This window comes from Heterodontus francisci, chromosome 26, assembly GCF_036365525.1.
Source record: "Heterodontus francisci isolate sHetFra1 chromosome 26, sHetFra1.hap1, whole genome shotgun sequence".
Taxonomy (NCBI): Eukaryota; Metazoa; Chordata; class Chondrichthyes; order Heterodontiformes; family Heterodontidae; genus Heterodontus; species Heterodontus francisci.
In genome coordinates, this window is record NC_090396.1 from 75,809,271 (window position 1) to 75,830,333 (window position 21,063).

Genomic DNA, 21,063 nt, shown 5'->3' on the forward strand with positions numbered 1-21,063 from the left:
ACAGTTCCAGACGCACTGTCTTTCACTGGGGTACGGGTTCCACACACACTGACTCTTACTGGGGTACAGTGCCACACACGCTGACTCTCACTGGGGTACAGTTCCCCACACACTGACTCTCACTGGGGTACAATTCCACACACACTGACTCTCACTGGGGTACGGGTTCCACACACACTGACTCTTACTGGGGTACAGTTCCACACACACTGACTCTCACTGGAGTACGGGTTCCACACACACTGACTCTGACTGGGGTACAGTTCCACACACACTGACTCTCACTGGGGTACAGTTCCACACACACTGACTCTCACTCGTATACAGTTCCACACACGCTGACTCTCACTGGGGTACAGTTCCACACACACTGACTCTCACTGGGGTACAGTTCCACACACACGGACTCTCACTGGGGTACAGTTCCACACACACTGACTCTCACTGGGGTACAGTTCCACACACACGGACTCTCACTGGGGTACAGTTACACACACACTGACTCTCACTGGGGTACAGTTCCACACACACTGACTCTCACTGGGATACAGTTCCACACACGCTGACCCTCACTGGGGTACAGTTCCACAGTCACTGACTCTCACTGGGGTACAGTGCAACAGTCACTGACTCTCACTGGGGTACAGTTCCACAGTCACTGACTCTCACTGGGGTACAGTTCCACACACACTGACTCTCACTGGGGTACAGTTCCACAGTCACTGACTCTCACTGGGGTACAGTTCCACAGTCACTGACTCTCACTGGGGTACAGTTCCACACACACTGACCCTCACTGGGGTACAGTTCCACACACACGGACTCTCATTGGGGTACAGTTCCACACACACTGACTCTCACTGGGGTACGGGTTCCACACACACTGACTCTTACTGGGGTACAGTTCCACACACACTGACTCTCACTGAGGTACAGTTCCACACACACTGACTCTCACTCGTATACAGTTCCACACACGCTGACTCTCACTGGGGTACAGTTCCACACACACTGACTCTCACTGGGGTACAGTTCCACACACACGGACTCTCACTGGGGTACAGTCCCACACACACTGACTCTCACTGGGGTACAGTTCCACACACACAGAGTCTCACTGGGGTACAGTTCCACACACACTGACTCTCACTGGGGTACAGTTCCACACACACTGACTCTCACTGGGATACAGTTCCACACACGCTGACCCTCACTGGGGTACAGTTCCACAGTCACTGACTCTCACTGGGGTACAGTGCCACAGTCACTGACTCTCACTGGGGTACAGTTCCACAGTCACTGACTCTCACTGGGGTACAGTTCCACACACACTGACTCTCACTGGGGTACAGTTCCACAGTCACTGACTCTCACTGGGGTACAGTTCCACAGTCACTGACTCTCACTGGGGTACAGTTCCACACACACTGACCCTCACTGGGGTACAGTTCCACACACACGGACTCTCATTGGGGTACAGTTCCACACATACTGACTCTCACTGGGATACAGTTCCACACACACTGACCCTCACTGGGGTACAGTTCCACACACACAGACTCTCACTGGGGTACAGTTCCACACACACTGACCCTCACTGGGGTACAGTTCCACACACACAGACTCTCACTGGGGTACAGTTCCACACACACTGACTCTCACTGGGGTACAGTTCCACACACACTGACTCTCACTGGGGTACAGTTCCACACACACTGACTCTCACTGGGGTACAGTTCCACAGTCACTGACTCTCACTGAGGTACAGTTCCACACACACTGACTCTCACTGGGGTACAGTTCCACACACACTGACCCTCACTGGGGTACAGTTCCACACACACAGACTCTCACTGGGGTACAGTTCCACACACACTGACTCTCACTGGGGTACAGTTCCACACACACTGACTCTCACTGGGGTACAGTTCCACAGTCACTGACTCTCACTGGGGTACAGTTCCACACACACTAACTCTCACTGGGGTACAGTTCCACACACACTGACTCTCACTGGGGTGCAGTTCCACACACACGGACTCTCACTGGGGTACAGTTCCACACACGCTGACTCTCACTGGGGTACAGTTCAACACACACGGACTCTCATTGGGGTACAGTTCCACAAACACTGACTCTCACTGGGGTACAGTTCCACACACACTGACTCTCACTGGGGTGCAGTTCCACACACACGGACTCTCACTGGGGTACAGTTCCACACACGCCGACTCTCACTGGGGTACAGTTCCACACACGCTGACTCTTACTGGAGTACAGTTCCACACACACTGACTCTCACTGGGGTACAGTTCCACACACACTGACTCTCACTGGGATACGGGTTCCACACACACTGACTCTCACTGGGGTACAGTTCCACACACACTGACTCTCACTGGGATACGGGTTCCACACACACTGACTCTCACTGGGGTACAGTTCCACACACACTGACTCTCACTGGGGTACAGTTCCACACACACTGACTCTCACTGGGGTGCAGTTCCACACACACGGACTCTCACTGGGGTACAGTTTCACACACACTGACTCTCACTGGGTGACAGTTCCACACACACTGACTCTCACTGGGGTACAGTTCCACACACACTGACTCTCACTGGGGTACAGTTCCACACACACTGACTCTCACTGGGATACGGGTTCCACACACACTGACTCTCACTGGGGTACAGTTCCACACACACTGACTCTCACTGCGATACGGGTTCCACAGTCACTGACTCTCACTGGGGTACAGTTCCACACACACTGACTCTCACTGGGGTACAGTTTCACACACACTGACTCTCACTGGGTGACAGTTCCACACACACTGACTCTCACTGGGGTACAGTTCCACACACACTGACTCTCACTGGGGTACAGTTCCACACACACTGACTCTCACTGGGATACGGGTTCCACACACACTGACTCTCACTGGGGTACAGTTCCACACACACTGACTCTCACTGCGATACGGGTTCCACAGTCACTGACTCTCACTGGGGTACAGTTCCACACACACTGACTCTCACTGGGGTACAGTTCCACACACACTGACTCTCACTGGGGTACAGTTCCACACACACTGACTCTCACTGGGGTACAGTTCCACACACACTGACTCTCACTGGGGTACAGTTCCACACACACTGACTCTTACTGGGGTACAGTTCCACACACACTGACTCTCACTGGGGTACAGTTCCACACACACTGACTCTCACTGGGGTACAGTTCCACACACACTGACTCTTACTGGGGTACAGTTCCACACACACTGACTCTCACTGGGGTACAGTTCCACACACACTGACTCTCACTGGGGTACAGTTCCACACACACTGACTCTCACTGGGGTACAGTTCCACACACACTGACTCTAACTGGGGTACAGTTCCACACACACTGACTCTTACTGGGGTACAGTTCCACACACACTGACTCTCACTGGGGTACAGTTCCACACACACTGACTCTCACTGGGGTACAGTTCCACACACACTGACTCTCACTGGGGTACAGTTCCACACACACTGACTCTTACTGGGGTACAGTTCCACACACACTGACTCTCACTGGGGTACAGTTCCACACACACTGACTCTCACTGGGGTACAGTTCCACACACACTGACTCTTACTGGGGTACAGTTCCACACACACTGACTCTCACTGGGGTACAGTTCCACACACACTGACTCTCACTGGGGTACAGTTCCACACACACTGACTCTCACTGGGGTACAGTTCCACACACACTGACTCTAACTGGGGTACAGTTCCACACACACTGACTCTTACTGGGGTACAGTTCCACACACACTGACTCTCACTGGGGTACAGTTCCACACACACTGACTCTCACTGGGGTACAGTTCCACACACACTGACTCTTACTGGGGTACAGTTCCACACACACTGACTCTCACTGGGATACGGGTTCCACACACACTGACTCTCACTGGGGTACAGTTCCACACACACTGACTCTCACTGGGGTACAGTTCCACACACACTGACTCTCACTGGGGTACAGTTCCACACACACTGACTCTCACTGGGGTACAGTTCCACACACACTGACTCTCACTGGGGTACAGTTCCACACACACTGACTCTCACTGGGGTACAGTTCCACACACACTGACTCTCACTGGGGTACAGTTCCACACACACTGACTCTCACTGGGGTACAGTTCCACACACACTGACTCTCACTGGGGTACAGTTCCACACACACTGACTCTCACTGGGATACAGTTCCACACACACTGACTCTCACTGCGATACGGGTTCCACACACACTGACTCTCACTGGGGTACAGTTCCACACACACTGACTCTCACTGGGGTACAGTTCCACACACACTGACTCTCACTGGGATACAGTTCCACACACACTGACTCTCACTGGGGTACAGTTCCACACACACTGACTCTCACTGCGATACGGGTTCCACACACACTGACTCTCACTGGGATACAGTTCCACACACACTGACTCTCACTGCGATACGGGTTCCACACACACTGACTCTCACTGGGGTACAGTTCCACACACACTGACTCTCACTGCGATACGGGTTCCACACACACTGACTCTCACTGGGGTACAGTTCCACACACACTGACTCTCACTGGGATAAAGTTCCACACACACTGACTCTCACTGGGGTACAGTTCCACACACACTGACTCTCACTGCGATACGGGTTCCACACACACTGACTCTCACTGGGATACAGTTCCACACACACTGACTCTCACTGCGATACGGGTTCCACACACACTGACTCTCACTGGGGTACAGTTCCACACACACTGACTCTCACTGCGATACGGGTTCCACACACACTGACTCTCACTGGGATACAGTTCCACACACACTGACTCTCACTGGGGTACAGTTCCACACACACTGACTCTCACTGCGATACGGGTTCCACACACACTGACTCTCACTGGGATACAGTTCCACACACACTGACTCTCACTGCGATACGGGTTCCACACACACTGACTCTCACTGGGGTACAGTTCCACACACACTGACTCTCACTGCGATACGGGTTCCACACACACTGACTCTCACTGGGGTACAGTTCCACACACACTGACTCTCACTGGGATAAAGTTCCACACACACTGACTCTCACTGGGGTACAGTTCCACACACACTGACTCTCACTGCGATACGGGTTCCACACACACTGACTCTCACTGGGATACAGTTCCACACACACTGACTCTCACTGCGATACGGGTTCCACACACACTGACTCTTACTGGGGTACAGTTCCACACACACTGACTCTCACTGCGATACGGGTTCCACACACACTGACTCTCACTGGGGTACAGTTCCACACACACTGACTCTCACTGGGGTACGGGTTCCACACACACTGACTCTCACTGGATGCAAATCCCTGGAATGGGACTTAAACCCACAATCTCCTGACTGAGAGGTGGGGTTTGCGGGGTGGTGGGGGGCGGTGGGGATGGAGTGAGGGAGGGAGGGGGGGTATTTATTGTTTGGAAATGTTGGTGGATTTGTGGATCAGCAATTTTCAGGTTCACAAACAGGATCCAATCCCAACTCAGATTTTAAAAAACGGAAGCTGGTTTCTCGGCCGGAGGGTGGTCTGTGTCAGCTCAGGAAACCAGTCTGCAATCCACACCCCTCAGCCCAGCACATTACTCACTGGAATCTCTCTCAGATGGGTTGTGGTGGGGGTGGGGCAGTGCCACTGATAAATAGAAAAATGAAAGGCCTGTGCAGTGAAAGTCCAGTGTGCTTCCACTCTGCATACCCTAGGCTGTTTCCCAGTTTGTTGACAACTGGAAAAAGCTTTTCTACTGGGAGCATGAAGTGTGGACACAGCCTATCAAAGGGCCTTTGTTGCTGTGCTGGTCAAGCTCAGACGTACCTTAACTCACATGCACACATTCATGCAGATATACACTGACGCACATACACAAATACGGCACACACCCATGCACACAAGCATGGGTGTGCACACACATGTGCGCCCTTGCTGTTACATGCAAGCAAACTGACACAGACATGTACATGCGCACAAACGCACACTCACATGTAGGCACACACAAGTGTGTACACACTGCCGCGCACACATATACACACATTTAGACCTTTCCTAATGGTGATTGCTCAGTAACTAGAGACAGTGAGGGGTGTGTGTGCAGCAGTTTGGTGGGTGGATGGAGCCTTCTCTACATTTCTGTTGTGTTCTGAGAAACCTGAGAGTTCTGTGTGCGGTTGGTACTGAATGGACTGAGGCAAGGGAGTTTGCTGTCCCGACCACAGATGTGCACAGACAAGGCTGGTTCTGTCAGTGCTTTGCTCCTTCACAGGCTCCTGTCTGAAAGCTTCCCTTGTGAAGCTTTCCATCACATTCCATTTAAAACCCAGGGCTATTCAGCTTTAAACAGAAAGAAAGACACAAAATGTGAGGCATCTACCCCTGTCCTGATGCACAGTGGCATAGATCAAACACAGCTGAATTTGATATGCTGCCTGGAGAGCTCCTGGCCGCCATTGATGTGGTTTCTAAACTGACTCTTTATTCGCGTGTTGTTTCCTCATTTTTTGCAATATTTTTGAATGCAGCAAAACCTGTGGTTAGATTCCAACAATCACCCAACCTTCTTGCTGAAAAAGCACACATATTTCAGTTCAGTTCTGAGAATCACACTTTAGGAGGGATATACTGACCCTGGAGGGAGTGCAGTGTAGATTTACCAGAATGATACCTGGACTCCAAGGGTTAAATTAGAGGAGGGATTACACAAACATTGGCAGTATTCACTGGAATTTAGAAGGTTTAGGGTGATTTGATCAAAGTTTTCAAGATATGAAGCAGAACAGACAGGGTAGAGAGAGAGAAACTATTTCTGCTGGTCGTGGAGTCTAGGACTAGGGAGCAGAGTCTAAAATTAGAACCTGACCTTTCACGAGTGAAATTAGGAAACACGTCAACACACAAAGGGTGGTAGAAGTTTGGAACTCTCTTCCGCAAATGGCAATTCATACTGGATTAATTGTTAACTGTAGATTTTTAATATATAACGTTTTTAAGGGATATGGGCAAAGGTGGGATTTGGAGTTAGGTCACAGATCAGTCATGATCTCACTGAATGACGGAACAGGCTCGAGGGGCTGAATGGCCTCCTCCATGTTCTTTTGTTTATGGAATTACACAGCACAGAAGGAGGCCATTCTACCCATCGTGCCTGTGCTGGCTCTTTGAAAGATCTATCCAATTAGTCCCACTCCCTCCTGCTCTTTCCCCTTAGCTCTGAAAATGTCTCCTTGTCAAGTATTTATCCAATTCCCTTTTGAAAGTTATTATTTGAATCTGCTTTCACTGCCCTTTCAGGCAGCACATTCCAGATCACAACTCTCTTTCTAAAAAATGTTTTCTTACAAGTCACCAGGACCACATGAGATGCATCCAAGATACTGAGGGAAGTAAGGGTGGAAATTGCAGAGGCACTGGTCACAATCTTCCAATCCTCCTGAGACTCAGGTGATGCCAGAGGACTGGGGAATTGCAAATGTTACACCCTTGTTCAAAAAAGGTGTAAGGATCAGCCCAGCAACTAAAGGCCAATTAGTTTAACCTCGGTGGTGGAAAAGCTTTGAGAAACAATAATTCGGGACAAAATTAAAAGTCATTTGGACAAATGTGGATTGATTAAGGAAAGCCAGCACGGATGTGTTAAGGGCAAATTGTGTTTAACTAACTTGCATGAGTTTTTTGATGAGGTAACAGAGAGGGTTGATGAGGGTAATGCGGTTGGTGTCGTGTACATGAACTTTCAAAAGGCATTTGATAAAGTGCCGCATTACAGGCTTGTCAGCAAAGTTAAAGCCCATGGAATAAAAGGGATAGTAGCAACATGGATACAAAATTGGCTGAGTGACAGGAAACCGAGAGTATTGTTGAAGGTTTGTTTTTTGGACTGGGGAAAGCTAGACAGTGGGGTTCCCCAGGGGTCAGTGTTACGACCCCTGCTTTTCTTCATATATAGACCTTGGTGTGCAGGGCACAATTTCAAAATCTGTGGATCACACAAAACTTGGAAATATTGTGAATTGTGAGGAGGATAATGATAAACTTCAAGAGGACACAGACAGGCTGGTCGAATGGGTGGACAATTGGCAGGTGAAATTTAATGCAGAGAAATGTGAAGTGATTCATTTTGCTGGGAAGAACGAGGAGAGACAATATAAAATAAAGGGTACAATTCTAAAGGGGGAGCAGGTGCATAAATCATTTAAGGTGGCAGGGCAGATTGAGAAAGCAGTTAATAAAGCATTTAATAAAGCATATGGGATCCTGGGCTTTATAACCAGGGACATCGAGTACAAAAGCAAGGAAGTTATATTAAACTTGTAAAGAACACTGGTTCAGCCTCAACTGGAGTATTGTGTCCAGTTCTGGGCACCACAGTTAGGAAGGATGTGAAGGCATTACAGTTTCACGAGAATGGTTCCAGGCTGAGGAACTTCAGTTACGCAGATAGGTTGGAGAAGCTGAAGCTGTGATCCTTGGAGAAACGAAGATTAAGAGTAAATTTAATAGAGGTGTTCAAAATCATGAGGGGTTTGGACAGAGTCGATCAGGAGAAACTGTTCCCCATTGGCAGAAGGATCCAGAACCTGAGGACACCAAGATAAGGTGATTGGCAAAAGAAGCAACAGCGACATGAGGAAATCTTTTTTACACAGCTCGTGGTTAGGATGTGGAATGCACTGTCTGAGAGTGTTGTGGAGGCAGGTTCAGTGTGTGTTTAGGATCTGGAATGCACTGTCTGAGAGTGTGGTGGAGGCAGGTTCAGTGAGAGTTTAGGATCTGGAATGCACTGTCTGAGAGTGTTGTGGAGGCAGGTTCAGTGTGTGTTTAGGATCTGGAATGCACTGTCTGAGAGTGTGGTGGAGGCAGGTTCAGTGAGTGTTTAGGATCTGGAATGCACTGTCTGAGAGTGTGGTGGAGGCAGGTTCAGTGAGTGTTTAGGATCCGGAATGCACTGTCTGAGAGTGTGGTGGAGGCAGGTTCAGTGAGTGTTTAGGATCTGGAATGCACTGTCGGAGAGTGTGGTGGAGGCAGGTTCAGTGACTGTTTAGGATCTGGAATGCACTGCCTGAGAGTGTGGTGGAGGCAGGTTCAGTGAGTGTTTAGGATCTGGAATGCACTGTCTCAGAGTGCGGTGGAGGCAGGTTCAGTGAGTGTTTAGGATCTGGAATGCACTGTCGGAGAGTGTGGTGGAGGCAGGTTCAGTGAGTGTTTAGGATCTGGAATGCACTGTCTGAGAGTGTGGTGGAGGCAGGTTCAGTGAGTGTTTAGGATCTGGAATGCACTGTCTGAGAGTGCGGTGGAGGCAGGTTCAGTGAGTGTTTAGGATCTGGAATGCACTGTCTGAGAGTGTGGTGGAGGCAGGTTCAGTGAGTGTTTAGGATCTGGAATGCACTGTCTGAGAGTGCGGTGGAGGCAGGTTCAGTGAGTGTTTAGGATCTGGAATGCACTGTCTGAGAGTGTGGTGGAGGCAGGTTCAGTGAGTGTTTAGGATGGGGAATGCACTGTCTGAGAGTGCGGTGGAGGCAGGTTCAGTGAGTGTTTAGGATCTGGAATGCACTGTCTGAGAGTGTGGTGGAGGCAGGTTCAGTGAGTGTTTAGGATGTGGAATGCACTGTCTGAGAGTGTGGTAAAGGCAGGTTCAATCAGGGCCTTCAAAAGAGAATTGGATAATTATCTGAAGAGAAAAATGTGCAGGGCTATGGGGAAAAGGCGAGGGAGTGGGACTGGGTGAGTTGCTCTTGCAGAGAGCTGGCATGCACATGACAGGCAGAATGGCCTCCTTCTGTGCTGTAACCATTCTATGTCGCCTCTGGTCCTTTGGCCAGTCACCTTCAATCTGTGCCCCTCTGGTTGCCAACCCTCCTGCCACTGGAAACAATGTCTCCTTATTTACTTTACCAAAACCGTTCATGATTTTGAAAACCTCTATTAAATCTCCCCTTAACCTTTTCTGTTCGAAAGAGAACAATCTCAGCTTCTCCAGTCTTGCCACGTAACTAAAGTCCCTCATCCCTGAGACTATTGCAGTAAATCTCCACTGCACCCTCTCCAAAATCTTCGAGTGTTCAGGCTGAAATTGCCCCCAGTTTCCTCTTCCCCTTTCTCCCCATATCACCTCACTCCCCCACTCTCCTGAAGGGTTGACTGCCACTGGGTTACCAGCCCAGCTACCAGCTGCTCTATAGTGCCTCATGTGTCAACTCAGACAAAGAGTATCAGTGGGATATTCAACCGTGGGAGGGCATCAGAGCCAACGCAGGTAGATAATGTGACATTGAGTGTCCACACCATTACAGCATTCTCACACTCTCTTGGCCAGGACACATAGTGGTTTAGTAAATGGGAATGTCACAAGAGTCATTTACACGATAGAAAGAGACCATTAGGCCCATCGAATCAATGCCTGCTTTCCGTGGTGCTATCCAGTCAGCCATATTTCCCTGCTTGATCCCCAGAGCCCTGCAAGTTTATTCCCTCATTGGTGTAATAGGAGGTGCACAATTTAGGTTGGGGATTAGGGTTAGGGTCAGGGTGCATTGTGAGCAAATGTGGAGGGAGCTTTACTCTGTATCTAACCCCCGTTTTTTTTTTAATCTAACCCCCGATTTTTTATACCCAAGGCCCCTTTTGTATATTTTATGTTGAGGGGAGCCTTTATTGCTCAGGCCCCCTTCAGATACATATTTTTAAAATAACTTTATTAAAAACAGATCAATAAACAAAAAACTCAAATTAAAATGCCATTCTCGGCGTCGACAATGCACTCCAGTCCCTGCGGTGCCCACCGGTTGCGGAAGGCCTCAAGCGTACCGGCGGACACTGCATGCTCCTTCTCCAGGGACACCCGGGCGCGAACGTAACCGTGGATGAGGGGCAGGCAATCGGGGAGGACGGACCTCCCGACGGCCCGCAGCCTGGACCTGTGAATTGCCACCTTGGCCAGGCCCAGGAGCAGACTGACGAGGAGATCCTCCTCCCGGCCCACGCCCCTCCACAATGGGTGCCCAAAGATCAGGTGTGTGGGACTGAAGTGCAGCCAGAACTTGAGGAGCAGCCCCTTCAAATACTCAAACAGGGGCTGCAACCTCACACACTCTGTATATATGTGAAACACGGACTCTTCCAGGCTGCAGAAAGTACAGGTGGCCTGAGTCCTTGAACCTGCTTAAAAGCCTATTGCACGGGACTGCCCTGTGCAACACCCTCCACCCCAGGTCCCCGATGGAAAGGGGGAAGACTCCCGTGTAGAGAGACCTCCATCGTAGTTTCCCCTCACCGCCAGATGGCAACGCGGACCGCCAGGGCATGTCCGGCCAGCTGACGAGAGCGAGGAAGTGGAGAGTATGCAGGAGCAGCCCGTACAGGAAACCCCTCCGCGCTGACTGGAATGGCACGGAGGGCATTTCCGAGAAGCGGCACGGGTTGTGCGGGACCGGTTCCCGAGGATGGTTTTGGGGCCTGGGTCCGATGAGTAGTTCCGGCCGAGTGGGGGGCATCCCGGGGGCTTCGGCTACTCCTCCGCCCGCCGGTCCATCCCCCCGGACAGCCGAGAATCTCTCCTCCGCCGGCGGGGGAGCGCCCTGACTGGAGGCGACCATGTTCCAGACTTGGAATAGATCCCGGTAAAAGACAGGCAACTCCCTCACAGAGGCGCGGCTAACGGTCTCCACCGGGAGCTGCATGTCGTTTTGAAGGCAGTGACACTGGCGGAAAAAATACGTCGCTCGACGTACAGGTATCTCTGCAGGGTCCGAAGGCGGAGAGTCGCAGCCTGGGTGCGGACGCACACCAGCGACTGACCGCCCTCCTCAATCGGGAGATTCAGGACCGCGGCAGAGACCCAGTGTTTCCTCTTGCCCCAGAAGAAATCGACGAGTTTCTTCTGGATCTTGGTGGCAAATGCAGGGGGCGGGGCCAAAGTGACCAACCGGTACCACAACATGGAGGCCACCAGTTGGTTTATGACCAGCGCTCGGCTCCTGTAGGAAAGCACTCGGAGCAGTCCTGTCCAGCGCCCCAGCCGAGCGGTGACTTTCGCCTCCAACTCCTGACAATTTGCCGGCCAGACTTCCTCAGTGGGGCTAAGGTGGACTCCCAGATAGAGGATGTGCATGGTGCTCCACGCAAAAGGAGTCAACTCCTTCGTCAGGGAGTCCACCCGCCACTGACCCACCAGGTGTCCGGAACATTTCTCCCACTTGATCCTCGCGGAGGATGCGGCAGAAAAGGTCTGCTGGCAGTCGTGCATCCTCCGCAAGTGAACGGGATCTGTGACCGCGAGGAGCACGTCGTCGGCGTAAGCCGAGAGGACGACCCGCATGGCCGGCTCGCGCAGAGCCAATCCCGTCAACCTCCTGCGAAGCAGGCACAGGAAGGGCTCCACGCAGATGGGATACAATTGGCTGGACATGTGGCATCCCTGATGCACTCCTCTCTAAAAGCGAAGGGGCGCCGTCAAGGACCCGTTAACTTTAACTAGACACTCTGCGGCGGCGTATAAAAGTCAGACCCGGGCCACATTTTGTGGCCTGAGTCCAAAAGCGCGCACAGTCCCGGAAAGGTATTTGTGATCCACCCTGTCGAACGCCTTCCCCTGATCGAGGGAGAGAAAGGTGACCAATTGACCAGTCCTCTGGGAAAGATGGATCAGGTCCCGGACCAGTGGATGTTGTCCTGGATGGACCGGCCCGGGACCGTGTAGGACTGGTCGGGGTGGATCATGTGGGTCAGCACGGAGCCCAGGTGGGTAGACATAGCCCGGGCAAAGATCTTATAATCCGTGCTGAGGAGGGAGACCGGACGCCAGTTTTTAAGCAGGCGGAGATCACCCCTCTTCGGCAGCAGGACGATGACCGCCCTGCGCCACGAGAGGGGCATCTCCCTGGTCGCCCAGGATGTCCCAGAACACCCCAAGGAACTCCACGGTCAACCCATCCAGCCCTGGGGATTTGCCCCTTGAGAGCTGGTGGAGGGCGCCAGTCAGCTCCGCCAATGTGAGCAGAGTCTCCAATCCTTCGGCGTCCTCTGGGCTGACCTGTGGCTGGTCCTCCCACAAAACTCTGCGCACATCCTCGCTGGACGGATCCAGAGAGAACAACGCACTGTAATAAGTACGGACCAGGAGGCCCATTCCCTCCGGATCCGTGATGGAGGATCCGTCGTCGGATAGCAGCTCAATGAGCTGCTTACGGACCCCCCGCCATTTTTCCAGCGAGTAGAAGAAGGGTGAGGCGCGGTCCAAATCTTCCAGGATCTGGATCCGCGACCTCACGTACGCGCCTCGGGACCCTATGAGCTGCATGTCCCTCAGCGCGCCCTTCTTCTCTTTGTACGCCAGCCACAGGGCCTGTTCCGCGACGGCATGACCGAGGCGGGACTCCAAGTTGAGCACCTCCCTCTCTAGGCGCCCGATCTCGGCTTCCCGCCTCTTGGTCGACCCCTTCGCGTACTGCTGACAGAAGACGCGGATGTGAGTCTTGCCCACATCCCACCATAGCCTCAAGGAGGGGAAGCCCCCCTGCTTCCTTCTCCAGTCGGCCCAGAATCGATGGAACGAGTCCCGGAATCGCTTGTCCCCCAGCAGCTGGTTGTTAAAGTGCCAGTACGTGGACCCCGCCCGCGTGCGGAGCGGAGTGAACACCGTCCACACCAGGTGGTGGTCAGAGCACGGCACCAGCCGCATGGAGGCTGCTGAGACGCGGGAGACGTATGCCTGCGAAAAGTAGAGGCAGTCGATTCGGGACCCTCTTCCTCCAGACCTCCACGTGAAGGCGCTGGAGTTGGGATGGAGATTCCGCCGGACGTCCACCAAGTTAAGGGAGCTGATCAGTTCCCTCAACTTCTCCACCGACGCTTGGCCGCGCTGGGCACCGGAGCGATCCCCCACCTCGAGGGTGCAGTTAAAATCCCCCCCGAGGATGATGCACTCGCCGCTATCGATGGAGCTCAAGAGAGCGGACAGTTCTTCAAAGAAGCACACTTGCAACGCGCCGGACCTGGGCGCGTACACGGTCACAAAGTGGAGCGGCACGCTACCCAGGCGAACGGCGAGGTGGAGCAAGCTGCCCGGCACTCGCTCCTTGACTCCGGCTGAAAAGTCGGGGCCAACTAGACAGCCATCCCACTAGAAATAGGGGTGAGGTGACTCATGTAGACCCCACCCTGCCACTCCAGGAGCCAGGTGGCTTCATCTCCTGGAATCATGTGGGTTTCCTGCAGAAAGCTCACCGCGTATCTCCCTTCCCTGAGGACTGAGAAATTGTGAAATCTGCGGTGAGACCCCCTGCTGCCGTTGATGTTGAGGCTGGCTATGGTTATCTTCATGCCAAAGGTACTTAAAACTCGTCACCAACACCTCACTGTGAGGAGGGAGTGGAAGTGCACCTGGCCTTCCACTCCCCCAGCAACCCATTGAGGAACACATTAAAACGGCGCCTCTCAACCAGTTTCACGCCCGCGCTCTTGCCCGCTTTCTTCAGGGCGGCACGGACGGACTGTATGATCAGCGCCAGGCTCGACCAACGGCCGAGGGCCAGCTGAACTTTATCGTGGCAACCCCTGCAAGCCACGAGGAAATCCCGGAGTTTCGCTTTGGGGATGAGAGAAGACTCGGTGGGAGGCACAGGGGACTCCACCACCTCACTGGCGATGGAATCAAGGTCGTCCTCCGTGCCCCACACCGAGTCCCAATCCAACTCCGGGTGGTCACCGCCCACGGCCAACACACCCACCACACACTGTGGGGTGGACGTCCCGGCCGTGCCTGCTGGTCCCACCTCCTTCACGATCCTACCTCCAGGATCGATGGCGGAGGAGTCCTCTCTGGGTTCTCGGATGGAACTGGAGCCTGTGGGTACCAGTGGTCCAGGACCCCCCTCCACCTCCGTCCCCAGGCCAATCAGCGGTCCAGGGGAGATGAAAGTGCCCGACTCCGGAAATCCAGCTGGAACCAGGACCGGAGGCAGAGAGAGGAGGCCATCTGCTGCCCCGCCAGCACCCACAGACCCAGCAGATGGGACAAAATTTTCAATTGCAATCCCGTCGGGTGTCTCCTGGTTGGTGGTGGATTCCGGCTGGGAGGGCCGACCCCTTTGGGGCCTCGTCCTCCCCTCCAGTCAGGGTACCCAACCCAGTGGCAGAATGGACGGCATCCCCAGGCTCCCCCACCACAAGCAGGGCTCCACTTACTGCTTCAGGACGGACCTCATATACAAGGGTCTCCCCCTCCCCTCCATCCTGAGGGGTAGGGAGCTCCTGCCCAAACTTTGCAGCCTTGATGATGATGGTGGTAGGGGAGACCTGGGGACCTGAACCATGAGACAGCTCCTCTCCCCAACAGATGGGCCCTGCACCTCAGGGTCCTGTGTTACTTCCGTGAAGGGGTGCCTTCTCCTCTTTTTCCCAGTTGGGCGCGGAGGCTCAGAGACCTCCATGCCATCAGAGGCCTCTGCCTTCGCACTTTCTTTTTCAGTCACCCTGGGCCTGAGCCCAGCCCTGGGACAGGTGGATTCCCTGGGGGCGGGCCTTACTTTTCCTCCGCCCTTCCTTCCACTCGGACGGGCACACCCCTCCCCACTGGAGGCTGTGAGAGCGGTGTCTGTGGAATGTGTGGGGGGAGTGGGAGGAGGTGCAGTGGCGCCACCCTGGGCCGCTGAGGTGGAGCTGGCGGCCGGGAGGTTTTGGCACTTCTTGTGAACATGCCCCACCCCCTTGCAGACGTGGCACTGCGCCCCGTCCAAGGTACAGAAGACGCGGTAGGCCGTCCCCTGGAACTCTACATCAAAATGGCCCTCCAGGACCTCCTCCTGCACCAGCTGCATAAATAGCTGGCGGCAGAAGGAGTAGACATGTCGGCGGCTGTCGTCCCGAAGACCAAGCAGGACTGGGGTGATCCCCGACCTTACCTCCCCCAGATGGTGCAGGTGGGGAAGGAGGAGCTCTCTGGGAATGAAGGGCAGGACATTTGATAATATTATCTGCGGCGCAGTGGCCCCTAGAGTGTCCACCAGCAGGAAAGTCCCACCCACAGCAAGCCCTTTATTCAGGGCCAGGGACATGGCCCGCTCGGTCTTCAGGAAGAACACAGCCTTCTCATACATCTTTGAGGCTGCCACAATGGCCGAGGGGCTGACAACCTCGGCCATTGCCTTTACACAGGCCTCTATGGACATATTGGGGTGGGTAAAACTCTTCACCCCATGCTTCAATGTCAATATTCTAAATGGTGACGGGGCCACAGGAGCAGCTGCTGCAGCATAGGAAGGCCCTGCCAGTGGTCAGGACTGTGAAGCCATGGGATAGAAGAGTCACACCCACCGTTGAGAGAAAAAATAAAAATAGAAATCGAGAGAAAGGGCTAACAAATAACGAATTATCCCAAAAAGCACAGACTGGAGGGTATGGCTCGGGAGAGAGGCTGAACGAGAGGAGGGTCAGGAGGAATCAGTCTCTTTGCCGGTGTTAATTCAGGCAGTCCTTTTGCTGGTCTTCCAGTTGGTGGTGGGAGGGGGTGCGATGTCTTCACCTGGGACAGCTGTAGCTGCCCAGACACACATTGCTTCCGATGTGCTTTACACAGTTAAGAGAAAGTCTCTTCACCTGGGCAGCTCCAGCTATCCCAGGCTAGCTCGTTGGGGTGGGGAGGGAGCTCCTATTCAATGCTGTTAAAACACAGGAGCTCCCTGTTCAAACAAACAACCCCACCCAAAGTCTTCCGGTCTCTTCCTTTCTCCCTCCCCACAACAATCAATGAAAGGGCTACAAAACCCAAACTCACAAGAGCTGTCAGTTCTTCTCGCTTCCTGCTTTCTTCTCACAAAAAGACAGATGGAAACCCTTCGTTTCAATCTCAGTCTCTCCCTCTTGCAGCAGTCACACAGCCTCCAGCCTCTGCAAACAGCAACAGTCAGCTGCACCTCGTTGATGCACTCAGCACCTCCAATTAGCCGGCAGCCAAACCCGTGCTATACCTGTCCCGGGAGTGTTTGATGGGGACAGTGTAGAGGGAGCTTTGCTCTGTATCTAACCCCCTTTTTTTTGTTTTTTTTTTGAGGGAGCTTTGCTCTGTATCTAACCCGGTGTTGTTCCTGTCCTGGGAGTGTTTGATGGGGACAGTGTAGAGAGAGCTTTACTCTGTATCTAACCCCGTGTTGTTCCTGTCCTGGGAGTGTTTGATGGGGACAGTGTAGAGGGAGCTTTACTCTGTATCTAACCCCCTTTTTTTGTTTTTTTTCTTTTTTTTTTGAGGGAGCTTTGCTCTGTATCTAACCCCGTGTTGTTCCTGTCTTGGGAGTGTTTAATGTGGACAGTGTAGAGGGAGCTTTACTCTGTATCTAACCCCGTGTATCTAACCTTGCTCTACGGCAGCGAGGCCTGGACAACGTATGCCAGCCAAGAGCGACGTCTCAATTCACTCCATCTTCGCTGCCTTCGGAGAATACTTGGCATCAGGTGGCAGGACTATATCTCCAACACAGAAGTCCTTGAAGCGGCCAACATCCCCAGCTTATACACACTACTGAGTCAGCGGCGCTTGAGATGGCTTGGCCATGTGAGCCGCATGGAAGATGGCAGGATCCCCAAAGACACATTGTACAGCGAGCTCGCCACTGGTATCAGACCCACCGGCCGTCCATGTCTCCGTTATAAAGACGTCTGCAAACGCGACATGAAATCGTGTGACATTGATCACAAGTCGTGGGAGTCAGTTGCCAGCATTCGCCAGAGCTGGCGGGCAGCCATAAAGACAGGGCTAAATTGTGGCGAGTCGAAGAGACTTAGTAGTTGGCAGGAAAAAAGACAGAGGCGCAAGGGGAGAGCCAACTGTGCAACAGCCCCAACAAACAAATTTCTCTGCAGCACCTGTGGAAGAGCCTGTCACTCCAGAATTGGCCTTTATAGCCACTCCAGGCGCTGCTTCACAAACCACTGACCACCTCCAGGCGCGTATCCATTGTCTCTCGAGATAAGGAGGCCCAAAAGAACAAAAGAAACCCCGTGCTGTCCCTGTCCTGGGAGTGTTTGATGTGGACAGTGTAGAGGGAGCTTTACTCTGTATCTAACCCCGTGTTGTTCCTGTCCTGGGAGTGTTTAATGTGGACAGTGTAGAGGGAGCTTTACTCTGTATCTAACCCCGTGTTGTTCCTGTCCTGGGAGTGTTTAATGTGGACAGTGTAGAGGGAGCTTTACTCTGTATCTAACCCCGTGCTGTACCTGTCCTGGGAGTGTTTGATGGGGACAGTGTAGAGGGAGCTTTACTCTGTATCTAACCCCGTGTTGTTCCTGTCCTGGGAGTGTTTGATGGGGACAGTGTAGAGGGAGCTTTACTCTGTATCTAACCCCGTGTTGTTCCTGTCCTGGGAGTGTTTGATGGGGACAGTGTAGAGGGAGCTTTACTCTGTATCTAACCCCCGTGTTGTTCCTGTCCTGGGAGTGTTTGATGGGGACAGTGTCGAGGGAGCTTTACTCTGTATCTAACCCCGTGTTGTTCCTGTCCTGGGAGTGTTTAATGTGGACAGTGTAGAGGGAGCTTTACTCTGTATCTAACCCCGTGCTGTACCTGTCCTGGGAGTGTTTGATGGGGACAGTGTAGAGGGAGCTTTACTCTGTATCTAACCCCGTGTTGTTCCTGTCCTGGGAGTGTTTGATGGGGACAGTGTAGAGGGAGCTTTACTCTGTATCTAACCCCGTGTTGTTCCTGTCCTGGGAGTGTTTGATGGGGACAGTGTAGAGGGAGCTTTACTCTGTATCTAACCCCCGTGTTGTTCCTGTCCTGGGAGTGTTTGATGGGGACAGTGTCGAGGGAGCTTTACTCTGTATCTAACCCCGTGTTGTTCCTGTCCTGGGAGTGTTTAATGTGGACAGTGTAGAGGGAGCTTTACTCTGTATCTAACCTCGTGCTGTCCCTGTCCTGGGAGTGTTTGATGTGGACAGTGTAGAGGGAGCTTTACTCTGTATCTAACCCCCGTGCTGTCCCTGTCCTGGGAGTGTTTGATGGGGACAGTGTAGAGAGAGCTTTACTCTGTATCTAACCCCGTGTTGTTCCTGTCCTGGGAGTGTTTGATGGGGACAGTGTAGAGGGAGCTTTACTCTGTATCTAACCCCCGTGTTGTTCCTGTCCTGGGAGTGTTTGATGGGGACAGTGTAGAGAGAGCTTTGCTCTGTATCTAACCCTATGCTGTACCCGTCTTGGGAGTGTTTGATTGAATACTGGATGATAAATTGGAATTGTCCCATTATCCATAACTGATGCTCTTCACTGTCATGAGCACAGAATTATCATTGTAAAAGTAACCAGGCTTGTGTGTTTCCCATTGTCCCTCTTCAGACCCTGTACATTGTCCTGCCAGGAATGTTGGACAGCAACCCCTTTGCAGCCCAGACAACACAGCTCAGCATCCCACAAGGGGTTAAGAACGTCTTGGACATCTTCCAGGGAACACTGAGTCTGTTAAAACAATATCGAGTTCACTCCGAGATCGCCTCACAGCTTTTCGCTTATCTCTTCTTCTTCACCAATGCGTCCCTCTTCAATGCCCTCATGGAACGAGGTGAGTGTAGCTGAGTATGTCAGTGACCCACTCGCAATATAAACACCCTGAACCCCTCGATTAGATTCCAGTCTGTAACTCATTCCAGGGTACCTGTTATTCTATATATAAGCCCCCCGAACCCCTCGATTAGATTCCAGTCTGTAACTCACTCCTGGGTATCTGTTATTCTATATACAAACCCCCCCCGAACCCCTCGATTAGATTCCAGTCTGTAACTCACTCCTGAGTATCTGTTATTCTATATATGAACCCCTCGATTAGATTCCAGTCTGTAACTCACTCCTGGGTATCTGTTATTCTATATATGAACCCCTCGATTAGATTCCAGTCTGTAACTCACTCCCGGGTATCTGTTATTCTGTATATAAACCCCCCCTGAACCCCTCGATTAGATTCCAGTCTGTAACTCACTCCCGGGTATCTGTTATTCTGTATATAAACCCCCCCTGAACCCCTCGATTAGATTCCAGTCTGTAACTCACTCCTGGGTATCTGTTATTCTGTATATAAACCCCCCCTGAACCCCTCGATTAGATTCCAGTCTGTAACTCACTCCTGGGTATCTGTTATTCTATATATAAACCACCCCGAACCCCTCGATTAGATTCCAGTCTGTAACTCACTCCTGGGTATCTGTTATTCTATATATAAACCCCCCCTGAACCCCTCGATTAGATTCCAGTCTGTAACTCACTCCTGGGTATCTGTTATTCTATATATAAACCCCCCCTGAACCCCTCGATTAGATTCCAGTCTGTAACTCACTCCCGGGTATCTGTTATTCTATATATAAACTCCCTGAACCCCTCGATTAGATTCCAGTCTGTAACTCACTCCCGGGTATCTGTTATTCTCTATATAAACCACCCCGAACCCCTCGATTAGATTCCAGTCTGTAACTCACTCCCGGGTATCTGTTATTCTGTATATAAACCCCCTGAACCCCTCGATTAGATTCCAACCTACTCCTGGGTATCTGTTATTCTATATATAAACCCCCCCTGAACCCCTCGATTAGATTCCAGTCTGTAACTCACTCCCGGGTATCTGTTATTCTATATATAAACTCCCCGAACCCCTCGATTAGATTCCAGTCTGTAACTCACTCCCGGGTATCTGTTATTCTATATATAAACCACCCCGAACCCCTCGATTAGATTCCAGTCTGTAACTCACTCCCGGGTATCTGTTATTCTGTATATAAATCCCTGAAACCCCTCGATTAGATTCCAGTCTGTAACTCACTCCCGGGTATCTGTTATTCTGTATCTAAACCCCTCGAACCCCTCGATTCGATTCTACGCTGAATTGATATTTCAATGTGGTGATGATAACCTTGTTTCGTGGGTTGGACCGTTTTGTAATGGACCCCTCGCTCTGGGTGTAGAATGTGTCCCT

The 21,063-nt window shown here is 52.2% G+C and overlaps 1 protein-coding gene across 1 annotated transcript in view; it reads left to right on the forward strand.

Moving 5' to 3' along the window:
* LOC137384478 (ras-associating and dilute domain-containing protein-like) overlaps positions 1 to 21,063 on the forward strand; it is a 215,555-nt gene that overhangs the window by 69,012 nt on the left and 125,480 nt on the right. The window contains exon 10 of the mRNA XM_068058615.1: positions 19,440 to 19,662. Coding sequence (XP_067914716.1) covers positions 19,440 to 19,662 — 223 coding nt within the window. The remainder of the gene's footprint in view (positions 1 to 19,439; positions 19,663 to 21,063) is intronic.